At 34.2% G+C, this 11,797-nt stretch overlaps 1 protein-coding gene and 1 non-coding gene across 2 annotated transcripts in view; one reads left to right on the plus strand and one right to left on the minus strand.

Annotated features, from left to right (window-relative positions):
• Positions 1 to 2,713: 2,713 nt before the first annotated feature.
• Positions 2,714 to 2,786, plus strand: Trnar-ucu. Its single transcript has one exon. It is a non-coding gene; the product is annotated as a tRNA-Arg (tRNA).
• Positions 2,787 to 5,410: 2,624 nt separating this feature from the next.
• LOC106473387 (paxillin-like) overlaps positions 5,411 to 11,797 on the minus strand; it is a 14,318-nt gene continuing 7,931 nt past the window's right edge. Inside the window, exons 4-5 of the mRNA XM_013934071.2 lie at positions 9,232 to 9,462; positions 5,411 to 8,267 (exon numbers count right to left, since the gene is read on the minus strand). Of these exons, the coding sequence (XP_013789525.1) occupies positions 8,001 to 8,267; positions 9,232 to 9,462 (498 nt within the window). The 3' untranslated portion in view covers positions 5,411 to 8,000. The remainder of the gene's footprint in view (positions 8,268 to 9,231; positions 9,463 to 11,797) is intronic.

Here is an 11,797-nt window from a genome sequence, read left to right on the forward strand (position 1 = left end):
GAATTGGGGGCCTGTGCGAGAACAGCCTTCTTTGCCTCTCCCCTCTCTATTCTTTTGCGAAATGACCCTCCGGTTCTTCTAATCTTCTTCAAGGTTAGGGCAAGTTCCCCTCATAAATGATGCCCCTGGTTATAAGATTGAACTTGTGAACCTTATTATTATGAACGTTATTCTGTAAATATATTCTAACACAACTTTCTTACGAATTCACAAACTAAATAGTAGCACAGTTTATATCTGAAATTATACTGATTATATATTATAACACCTGATAATGACAAAACCTTGTCGAAACATTGTACATTTGCTGTTATGTTAAACCTATATTAAAGTTTTTCTTCATTACCCATTCAAGCCGTCTCCAGCCATTAGGAGGTTTATTTGTTTGTTTTCTTGTAAAGCGCAAATCTACGCAATCTGTGCTCTGCCTACCGTAGGCATCGAAACCCGTTTTCTAATGTTATAAGCCCACTGACTTACCGCCGAGCCATGGAGCTGAATATAACGACTGGATTATTCTGGTCAGGAGAACTACTTAAGTAACAACTGAAAATTGACCCAAAATCTTACGTAATCTCAGTACTAATACTTTCTAATACAAAAAAGAACATAACTGGATTTTGTCTAAGAAATCTTCACGTTTCTTTCCAAAAGTAATAGCAAACAAGAGCGCCTGTTTTATTTTTTGTTTTCTAAATTAGGGAGGGGGGGGCATTATTGTATTCTGGTTAACCTATGAACGTGCTCCAGTGGCGTATCCATCATAGAGCGCAGCGAGCGCGCACACCCCTTCTCCCTCGAAAATCTAGAAAATATATATATATAATGGCTATTTTCTGGCGACTGGGTCTCTCTGTATTACCGATACAGTAAACTCCGGGACGATGATGTGGATCTATATACTGAGACCAGGCGTGATGACCGATTCTATTTTGTTTATATTCGTGATACTAATATCGTACGGTACCCAACTTTATCCACTGTCTATGCAATGAAAAAGGTTTTATGCTAATTTGATTGTATTTATGAAACATTTTGAAACGTAAGTACACCCCCAACCCTCTGTGGAAAATCCTGGATACGCCCCTGTGCTCCTACGATATCCTTGATACGCCCCTGTGTTCTTACGATATCATTTTTAGAAAACTATATTAAGCTATATTAGTTTTTCACGATTGTCCATGTATATGCATGCAGATATTAGAATATCTAAATTTTTCCTCTGCACCTCTGTTTTCCATTTTTTTCCCTTTCCGTTACTGAAAGTTCATCATCATCGTCTTTCACAATTAAGTAAATGAGTGTTTTCATTGATGTAAAATTATAATTTTCGTGATTTTTACTAATTTCGAGAAATATCTTAATGTAGCGATTCCTGTTTGAAAAAGTAGTTATAAACAGTAGTAAAAAAAAAGAAGATAGAAAGAGTTAAGCGTGGCAGTGGGAGAGCACTATGTATATAAGCCAATTCGTACAATAACAAGCCGAAGAAAAATTAATATAATTTTGTTTGTTGTATCCCAGCTTACCTGAAGAGCTCTGGATTGAGCGAAACGCGTCGTCAGCAACGGATATGATAAATATAGTGTGTTTGGAATGCTATTATTATAATACTATCTTCTGATTTTTGAAAATCCCCAAGGAACTGGAAAAAGAATGTAGTGTTTACAAATATATTAGGCCTAATAACGAAAAAGGTCTTATGACAAGTAAAATTGTAATCATTTTTCGCCGGCTTCTTAAAGTCGTACACACCATATCAAATGTTTACTAACTGATTGGATATATAGCAAATCATTGTTAGAGGTATTTATATTAAAAAAGCAGGCAAGTTAAAAAAACTCAGTGAAAGACATAAATACCAAATCCTATAATTGGAACGTTTTCAAAAGGTGGAGCTTTCTTCATCAAAAACAATCTACACAATCACACATAAAGACAAAGGGTTGATTTAAAATGTTGTTATTATAATTATTATAGTCTTGTCAGAGATAATCCTGTATATTGCGCTGTAACCTTCTCATTCCAGCCTTGTGTAGTTCTGAATGAATATCCGAAACAAAAACCATAGCGAAGTGGACGATTTCTTTAGTTTCAGTAGGCATCCCACGATCATATTTTCATTAATTTACTCATGGTTAACACATAGTATTTCAATGTAATGATATGTGGTTTTAACATTCATCTTCTCATTATACATTCATTTCGAAATCGATAATTCATATCAGAATAAAACGTTAAGCCTTTTCCCCACCTGTCTAAACAAATGATCGAGACTGTGACCAATTATTTGAACTGTGGGTACAAGTAAGTGTGATATTATAAGGCTTCTCGCATCCTATTTTACAGGCATACTTTATATGATAAAATACAATATCTAGCATACCGTTAAAATTGCCAAGAAACTTTTTTTTTTATCATATTGACGATGCTGATGGCATCCTACCCAAGTTACCAATAGTTGGCAAAAAGAAAAAATATATATCAGACTGAAGAATTGCATGGTACCCCACAAGACATTTGTTTGAGGCACACAGCAATAAACAAAATTATGTGTCTCTAGAAAGCTTGGTGTCTTAATTACTAGAAGTGCAATGAGTATTATGTTTGATATAAATACTTGAATACATTAAATTAATCGGCTAAATAAAATTTTAATTTCATACTTCTTTAGTTATTATACAAATAAAGGCTGTAAGCACTTCGGTACTACGTCCCTGTAGCGCAGTGGATAGCGCGTTGGACTTCTAATCCAAAGGTCCCGGGTTCGACCCCCGGCAGGGATGACGAGTAGTTAAACTTTTGATACTACATTTTGATTTCAAGCTTTAACTTAACTGATTTCGAATACAAACACATATTAGCTGCGTTTATTTTGCCAAAAATTTTCTGCTAACGAAACCGCCTTATTATTATTATTTCTTTATCTTCAAGTCATCAAATATTTAATACGTCCACACAAAAGATTTAAACTTTTCCGAGTGGAGCTCGCTTTTGCTATTATACTTCCCAATGGTGTGTATGTTATTGTTTATTTCATATAAATATAGATCAAATGTATCCATCCTGAATGGATAAAGAATTTAATGATATAATTTTGTTTCTTTCAGCGAGAGACGATCTTGTTTACTAAATTGTGTCTGACCGAAGTTAAATAGAGCGTATATAAATATAAATGATATATTCGTTATCAACTTGAACTATGCTAACTGATATTGTAACAGAATTAACGTTTGCATTCAATAAAATATACAAAACAAAAAGGTTTTACAAAGATATGAGCTCAGTAGATGGCGTCAAATCGTATTATCTCAAAGCAGTGATCAAACGAATTGTATGTTCTCTATACATGTTCCTTAAATCTTACATTTTTTGTTTTAATAATGAAAGAAAGGCTGTAGTTAAAACGGAAAACAAAGGTTAGTTAATAATATAATTATGGTATAAAAGTTATAGGTTACATATAGAGCAGTTTCATATACGTAGAATAACTTTGATATTGAGAAAATGGTTGATGATCCTGTCTAAATCGTAACCCTAAATACAACTAGGAAGTAATTTTCATAAGTCAGTGATCTGTGAAAATGGAGAAACGAAAACAAAATATTTATTACTTTCTCATAGGTATTATGAAAAATAAATGTAACTGTAAAGCAAGTCGTTACCTGTCCTCATATTTTCTAGCAGCGAAAATAGAAAAGATAATTTTGAGACAGTTTAAAATATTTATAAAGTATATTTGTCATAATTAGATAAAAAGTGTCAGTGTAATAAAAACTCCCTCCGGTTTTTTTTTTTTTTTGTCACTACACTATTGCACCAATCTGCTACTGTATTGTGCAAGGTAAAGTTCATACGAAACCACGTCTCTGATTCGTCAGTTGGTGTGGTGTGTCAACGCTCTCAGTCAATTATAGCTAAGCTTCCATTTAGGCAATGTCAAACATTTCATCGTGACAGCTAGAATATTGACTGTCGTCTTTATCAAATTCCCACATGTTTCCCTATAAAAGACAGTGTCACAGTTTACTGGAACAGTCTAAGACGTGTTCTTGTCATACAGTTTTTAAACTAGATGTGAACGATTATGATCAGTGCCGTAGCCACGGGGGCGCGAAAGGGCGCAAAGCGCCCTCTAAAAATCTGCCTTAAAAATAAATAATGCCTCTTTTACTTTTTTCGAACTTAAATAATTTTTCGTACTTGAATAATTCCAATGTACTCATGTATAAACATATTAGTTAACCGAAATAATAGTTGCTGTAAATCAATATTTATAAAATAAAATATATTTGTACTTATGCTTTCGGCTTTTGTGTTTTTTTATCGCATCGATGGCTGCAAATCGCTGACGTGGATTATTCAGATTTCAAATAAATTGTTATTGATCGATGCGACGTTAATCGTTCGTTTATTAATAAAATAAGAATTATAACTGAATTGTTGTCAAATATCAAAGATTTTTTCATGAGTGAATTCGCTTATGAATTAATAAAAAACATCAGTAAATGATAAAAAAATTTATAACGAAAACTGAAAATAATTACAATGTACTCGCGCCCTTTGAGTTTGTCATTGCGCCCTCAATGTGTGCGTCCTGGTTACGACACTGATTATGATCAGACATCAACACATGTTGAAATTTTGTGAGAATTATCAGAAATAAATGGTAACTCTTAGAAAGATTAGTTTGTTTGTTTGAAGTCAAGCTGCACAATGGGCTGTCTGCGCTCTGCCCACCACGGGTATCGAAACCTGGTTTCTAACGTTGTAAATCCGTAGACATACAGCTGTGCCACTGAGGAGCAGAAAGATTAGTTTGTTTGTTTGAAGTCAAGCTGCACAATGGGCTGTCTGCGCTCTGCCCACCACGGGTATCGAAACCTGGTTTCTAACGTTGTAAATCCGTAGACATACAGCTGTGCCACTGAGGAGCAGAAAGATTAGGGGTAAACATTACGAGTTTACACCATATGAAAAAAATAAATAAATACAAATTATTTTTCTGACGGAGAACAAACCAATGAACGGAGAGTGCTGATTCCCGGTTCAAGATTTATTGCACTAGGTTGCACAGTAGTTAGATTAGCAATAATTAGTCTTAGTCATGAGTGGCAGCTAGGCAAGTCAAATAAAAGCTGTGTGGCCATATTACCTTAGGTCAACAGTTGAGTATCCTGGCTGTTAGTTGGGAAGCGGTAAGTTTAACGACTTACAACACTAAATTTGGGGGTTCGGTTCCACGAGGTAAACACAGCAGATAGCCCAATGTGGCTTTTCTGTTGACGGTGTTTTCGGACCGTATAAAACGATTACTAAAATATTTTTTACCATCAGGATGTTATCGGTGAATCATATTGATTTGATTTGATTTTTCCCATGTAAGGTAAAAAAAAAGTCTGACAAACAGTGAAAATCGGCACAGAAGGACGAACTTTATATAGTGCCCTTAAGAGCTGTTTTATTGCCAAGTAACAATAATAACAGTGCTACAGACATCATATAGCATGTATATCGAGTATGTGATTAAATTAGTGCATAAAACACTTATCAAGACATCTAGATACACGTAAATCTATTAGAAGAACATTCGCCACAGGTGCACTGCTTGTTATAAGCGCGTGGTTTATATGTATATATATATGCATTTTAAATTTATATTCAAAATTATTCAGATAATTCCAGAGAATAACTGTAGTGTAAACACTATTTACATTAAGAAATAAATGTTTCAATCATCCACAGTAGCTTAAAATTACTATATATTGATAGCACGAAAAATAAGCTACAATAGCACGAAAAATAAGCTACAACAGAATAACTTAGGTTGAAAAATGTAAAGTATTTAATTAAGATCGTTGAATGTGATGTGTTGAGCGTCTTGTTTTTAGCTTAGATTGTAACATTAATTTTAACTATGGCTAAATTTAATCAACAGTCAAATCAAAGAAAAAACTGAGCAGTAAAATTATGCATATTCCTTAATCTATGCTTATTTGACCTTTGTGGTTTGACAACTGTGACATATAATAGGTCAACAATATGGGAAACACGTGCTCAACTGCGGCAACAATGGATAAAAATGACAATAAACTGAATGATTAGAAGGCCGTACAGATATCGTATCATAACAAAAAACTTGCACATATAAGATAAACTGTTTAAAGTTGAGTACGAATGACGTCCTCGAGATAAACGTTGTTTTCATCGTCTAGTATATACCCTCATTCGTTGTGTACGTATAAACATTTGAATTACGAGGTGACTGGTACAGTTATGAATAAAAACGACACAGCGGTAACGCATCGTGGGATTTTTTATTTTTTTTTAGAGCAGTGAGGGGAATGAAACTTAGGTTGATGAGATGTTTGACAAAGTGTTGAATGTTTGGACTGCAAGAAAAACTTCCCTATTTAGATTGGCAGACGACAATGTAAGACGTTAGCAAAGCCTATTTAATGGACTATCATTCTAGCTTAGGGTTAGCAATATAATAGATATATAAAATTTAGTAGCGTCCGTCTATAATTTGTGTGTGTGTCATTATAGACAGGACATACCCAACTTTATTGGGTATCAAGTTTGGACGTCTGAACTTCACGTCGATCAATAATACAAACACTAACCTTTTTTTGTAAAATATATCTGACAAACTAATGCAATTGCAATTTAAAGAGCGATAAATATAGTAACAGAAACTATAAATCTGAAGAAAAGGGGGAAAGTAAACACCATTAAAATGTTATCATACGTTAAACTTTACTACTAATAAAAAAAACCATTAAAAAGTGTCTTGAACAAACGAATCTGAAACAGACTGATATGGTTAAGATTTTCTTGGTTGTAAATTTTTTATTTTTGCATTTTAAGCCTAATAACATGATGAATATTACCAAACAAACCTAAAGTCAGCTTTAAATCCCTGCACGATCTTATTAAAAAGATAATAATTATAATTATTATATTTTGTTCTTGAAAACAATTTTCGAGAACAGGCCTTGTTACCTTTCTCTTAACAATCTATACATTTTAAGTCGTTTGATCGACAGAGGTTATGACGCACCAACCGAATTCTTTAATTTTATTTTTAAGTGCAATTTACTGTAATAGCATTTTTCTTACTACACTTAAATTGTAATTTTTTTAATGTAATTACAAATATTTCTTATAAATCGAATATTGTGTCTTTCATTACATTATTGGTATGACAATTACAATTTTACATTGTTTATTACAGAAAATTATCATTACACTCCTATACAGCGATGTCTTTGATCCAGAAATCTGTCAGTCCTTTACAACGTAATACGAGAAAGTGAGTCATCAAAGGCTCGTATACTATTTGATCACGGAAGACATCAAGAAAAATATATATATTTCCTTAACAAATCAAAGTCACCAAAAGCATAATAAACAAATGCCCACTCCAAGCTCTTTTTTTTCACATCTGAAAGTCGATTGTTGCCAGAACAGATCTAAGTTTACAATACAGTTATAATCAGAAAGTCAACTGTTGGCAGTAACTCATCTAAGTCTATAATACAGTTATAATCAGAAAGTCAACTGTTGGCAGTAACTCATCTAAGTCTATAATACAGTTAAAATCAAGAAGACGACTGTTGGCAGTAACCAGTCTAAGTTTATAATACAGTTATATTCAGACAGTCAACTGTTGGCAGTAACTCATCTAATTTTATAGTACAACTACAATCGAAAAGTCAAATGTTGCCAGTGACCGATCTAAGTTTACAATACAGTTAGAATCAGAAAGACAAATGTTGCCACTAAACGATCTAAGTTTACAATGCAGCTAAATATGTGATGCTTTAGCCTATTGTTTCTGTGTAACACAAAATGTCTTATTTTCTCTAAAATTAATGGTTCTTTATGCACATGAAACTTAAAAAGCGATAAAACATATTTAAAAAAAAATTCACATTTGCATTGTAACATAAATCGTTGTTGTTATGCTTTTACTGCATTATGAGCGAAAGCTTTTATTAACCATACAACTTTTGGAAGCAATCGACGCAGTAAGGCTTATCCTGCTTCTCCTTGAAACTGCTCGTGGTCAGTTGCTTCTTACAGTAGTGGCACACAAAATGTTCTGGGTGATATTTCTGGGATATGGCCGTAACACATTGACCTGAGATAGGCTTCTTACATCCCCCGCACAATGTCCCACGTTTGGCATGATAGTGCTTCTCACAATATGGCTTACCATCCAGATCGAAAAAACTTCCTCCTTCGAAGGACTGACCACAATCCTTTAAAAAGAAAAGAAGGTTTAAAAGATGCGTAAACAGTTTCCGTAAATTATGCTACAGAATTGTTTATCTTTCTTAAATCAAATGTTAAATATTATTTCCTGACAAACCTAATAGAGCTAGGCTAACAGTTTCAATAAAAAATACTTAATATCAGTAGTCGTTTACGAAGAAGGGATGTTTACATCTTAGTTCGAGTCTGAACGTAGCTTTTGTTTAAAAATATAAACCAATACTAAAAAACGCGTGAAAGTGGTTTACAATTACGAGTTAACAAAATTAAGACACTGAATATCAAAGCAGAATGTCGTCTGCTATTGATACAAGATAGTTTTATTAGTTAAAATGTATTCCATTTTCCTCAATATGGCCTAGTTTCTAATACAAATATAACAACCTTTTTATTATATTACTATAAATTTTGGTTGTCACTTTTGTACGATAGGGGCATATACATTTTGTAATTCTCCCTTTTCTCGACTACCAAAAGGTGGTGGGTATCGGCTTCTTTTTACTTCGCGCTTCTTAAAGGTAAATATCGAAATTCCCTCTTTCAGTATTCAGTCGCTGTTCAATTTTTGTTGCTTCAGGGGTATTTTAGGTAGTGTAGACGTGTAAGAGTTTTTATTTTTAATTAGTTCATCTTGGCTCGTTTTATTCTCTCGTTTATTAGGCTTCACATAACAGTCTCTTTCGTTAGGCTTTTTCACATATCATTCTTGTTACCGTTAGATAGGCTTAATTCACTGATCACTCGTTCGTTAGGCGTAATTCAAAGATCACTCTAGTTCGTTAGGCTTAATTCACATATCAGGCTTAGAGAACTAATACAGTAATTCTACTATTTATGTGATACTTGTATGATTACTAGGTTTTGTCAATAGGTATTTTACTCTCTAGGCTACCGTTATATAATAGCACTGTAAATAACAATTTTCCCGATAACCACGAGCACCTTTCTTACCCTGCAAACGAAGCACTGGGCGTGCCACTGGCCTTTCAGTGCAGAGATGTATTTTTCGTTGATCGGCTTGTTACAGCCGCCACATTTAAGTGAAAAAATTTCAGCGAAGTCCTTCCGACAGTACGGTTTCCCGTCCTTCTCGAGAAATCCGTCCTCTCCAAATTGCCGGCCACAGTGGGTGCAGTTAAAGTGCTCCTGATGCCAAGTTTTATTCAGGGCTTTTACACATTTCTGTGGGGATAAATAAAGTTTTTAATATTAACACGACAAGTTTTTAATCAGCCATTTATCTGATTAACTGTAAAGGTTTCCTTTATGTACATACATCACCATAAACCTACTTTCATTTTTAGACGCCAGACTAGTATACAATTAAAAATTCGATAGCCAAACTTCATAAATGAACTCACTTTTGTCGTCAATAACAATTTCCTATTAATCTTTACTTAGGTTTAACAATCCTCAGAAGAAAAAATTATAAACCTGTGATAGATGATGTATAAGGTTATATGAATATGATTTGTTTGTTTCTTTATAATTTTAGTGCAAAGCTACACAAAGATTATCTGTCCAAAGCCTTCCTTAATTCTGAAGTGATATACCCGTTACCATCTGTTGTCTGATCGAATAGTGGGATTTGACTGTCACTCTTATAGCGCACTCATAGCCCACAAAGCGTGGAATTCGATCTTGCAGCAACTGACCACAAACCAAGAACCCTCGTATTTACAGTCCGAGTACGTTAACCATTAGGTTACGCCCAGCTCAATATTTGCTTGATTATAAACAAGATTACGACACTTATGATATACAACATAAGTGTCGTAATCTTGTTTATAATCAAACTTCGTTTTCCTTCGAACACATCGATTGCTAATATTTGCTTGAGTATTACAAAAGGCAAAAATTTGCGCTTTGAGAGTGATTGTTGATACATACATATATATCTGTCTTGAATATAAAATTTATGACGACCTTTTGTATGTTACCATGAGTTAAGTTCATATCAAGGTATATTTAACGTAGTTGATAGATGATCTAATACATAAAAAAAAACAACAACTAGATAAATAAAATATATTCTCGAACATATCTACGTCGGTAATGTTCAAAAGACATTTAAAAATAATAGTGGATTCAGTAATAAGCAGTATGCGAGTTGTTAGTACATGTGCGTGGGCTCGTGTTGAATCCCCGTAAGCCACTAACGGCTAAAATATTCGCCCCGAGTCTAAAATTACATTCACAGCCAAGAGTGTATTCCCTTTTTGGAATTCATAAACAGATAATCTGTCAAAGATACTTAAATTCGGCAACGACTTTCTTGTGCCAGGAGTTTATCTGAAAGCTTTCCAGTTTTTGTTGTTGTTGTTTTGTTTTTTTCCTTGTATTTTTCATCTTGGTGAAAGAAAACAGTTACCAATTCCCAAGTGAAATCGCTACGAAATATATGCACACAACCAAAATCTGATAAGAGAGGCCTAATGGGATGAGACGTAGATTTGCTTATCGGGTTAGAACAAAATAAAAACTTGCGTCAAAATATGACTAATTGGTGAGTTAAAATAAATATACTGAAGTTGTATAAATATGAAATCATGTAGATCTACCACACCGATTACTCTGTTGTCAAAACCAAGATTTTGCGACTTTACCCTAAGGCCCAGTAACCTGGAATGTGTATATTCGATATTAGTTTTCACTTCTTAAGAAAATTGGACAATTTTACACGACAGTGCGGAACTACCGTCCTACGTTTACAAGTTTTCTTTATCGGATGATTTGTGTAAAGTTGTTAGGGGCATTAGCTTAGAAGCTGTTGAAGAAGGTAGCGAATACAAGCTATTTAAAACCACCACATCATCAGAACCTTATCGGTTATATTAAATTTACTAGGTGGACGAAACAGACGTAATGCTAATTCGTCGGATAGGCGATTTCAGCGAATTGCATCTTTCGGTATTTCTATTTTCTTTAAACTAGTAAACCTTTTTTCACTACTTCTTTTACTTTGTTGAGTCTGAAAACAGAGCTGCGTTGGGGCAACGCTAATATAAGTTCTCCCGAGTGTTTATCACTTATGTGTATATGTATATATTTGAGAAGAGAGTGTGCCAAATTTAGCTGTTTTACGACCGGTTTACAAATTGGAAATATTAAGATTCACTGACTGTTTACCGTATACAAATCAATAGCTTAAATAAACTATTCTAGAGGGATTCAGAAAAAGTAGTCCCGGTAATAATGCAGCATTTTATGTACAAGGTCGCTATGTACAGCAGTTTATGTAAGATGCTGCTATGCGCAGCAATTTTAGTGAGAGGTCGCTAGGTACAATAGTTTTAGTGAAAGGTCGCTAGGTGCAACAGTTTTAGTGAGAGGTCGCTAGGTGCAACAGTTTTAGTGAGAGGTCGCTAGCTACAACAGTTTTAGTGAAAGGTCGCTAGGTACAACAGTTTTAGTGAGAGGTCGCTAGGTGCAACAGTTTTAGTGAGAGGTCGCTAGGTGCAACAGTTTTAGTGAGAGGTCGCTAGGTGCAACAGTTTTAGTGAGAGGTCGCTAGGTG

Source organism: Limulus polyphemus, unplaced genomic scaffold (assembly GCF_000517525.1).
Source record: "Limulus polyphemus unplaced genomic scaffold, Limulus_polyphemus-2.1.2 Scaffold6133, whole genome shotgun sequence".
Taxonomy (NCBI): Eukaryota; Metazoa; Arthropoda; class Merostomata; order Xiphosura; family Limulidae; genus Limulus; species Limulus polyphemus.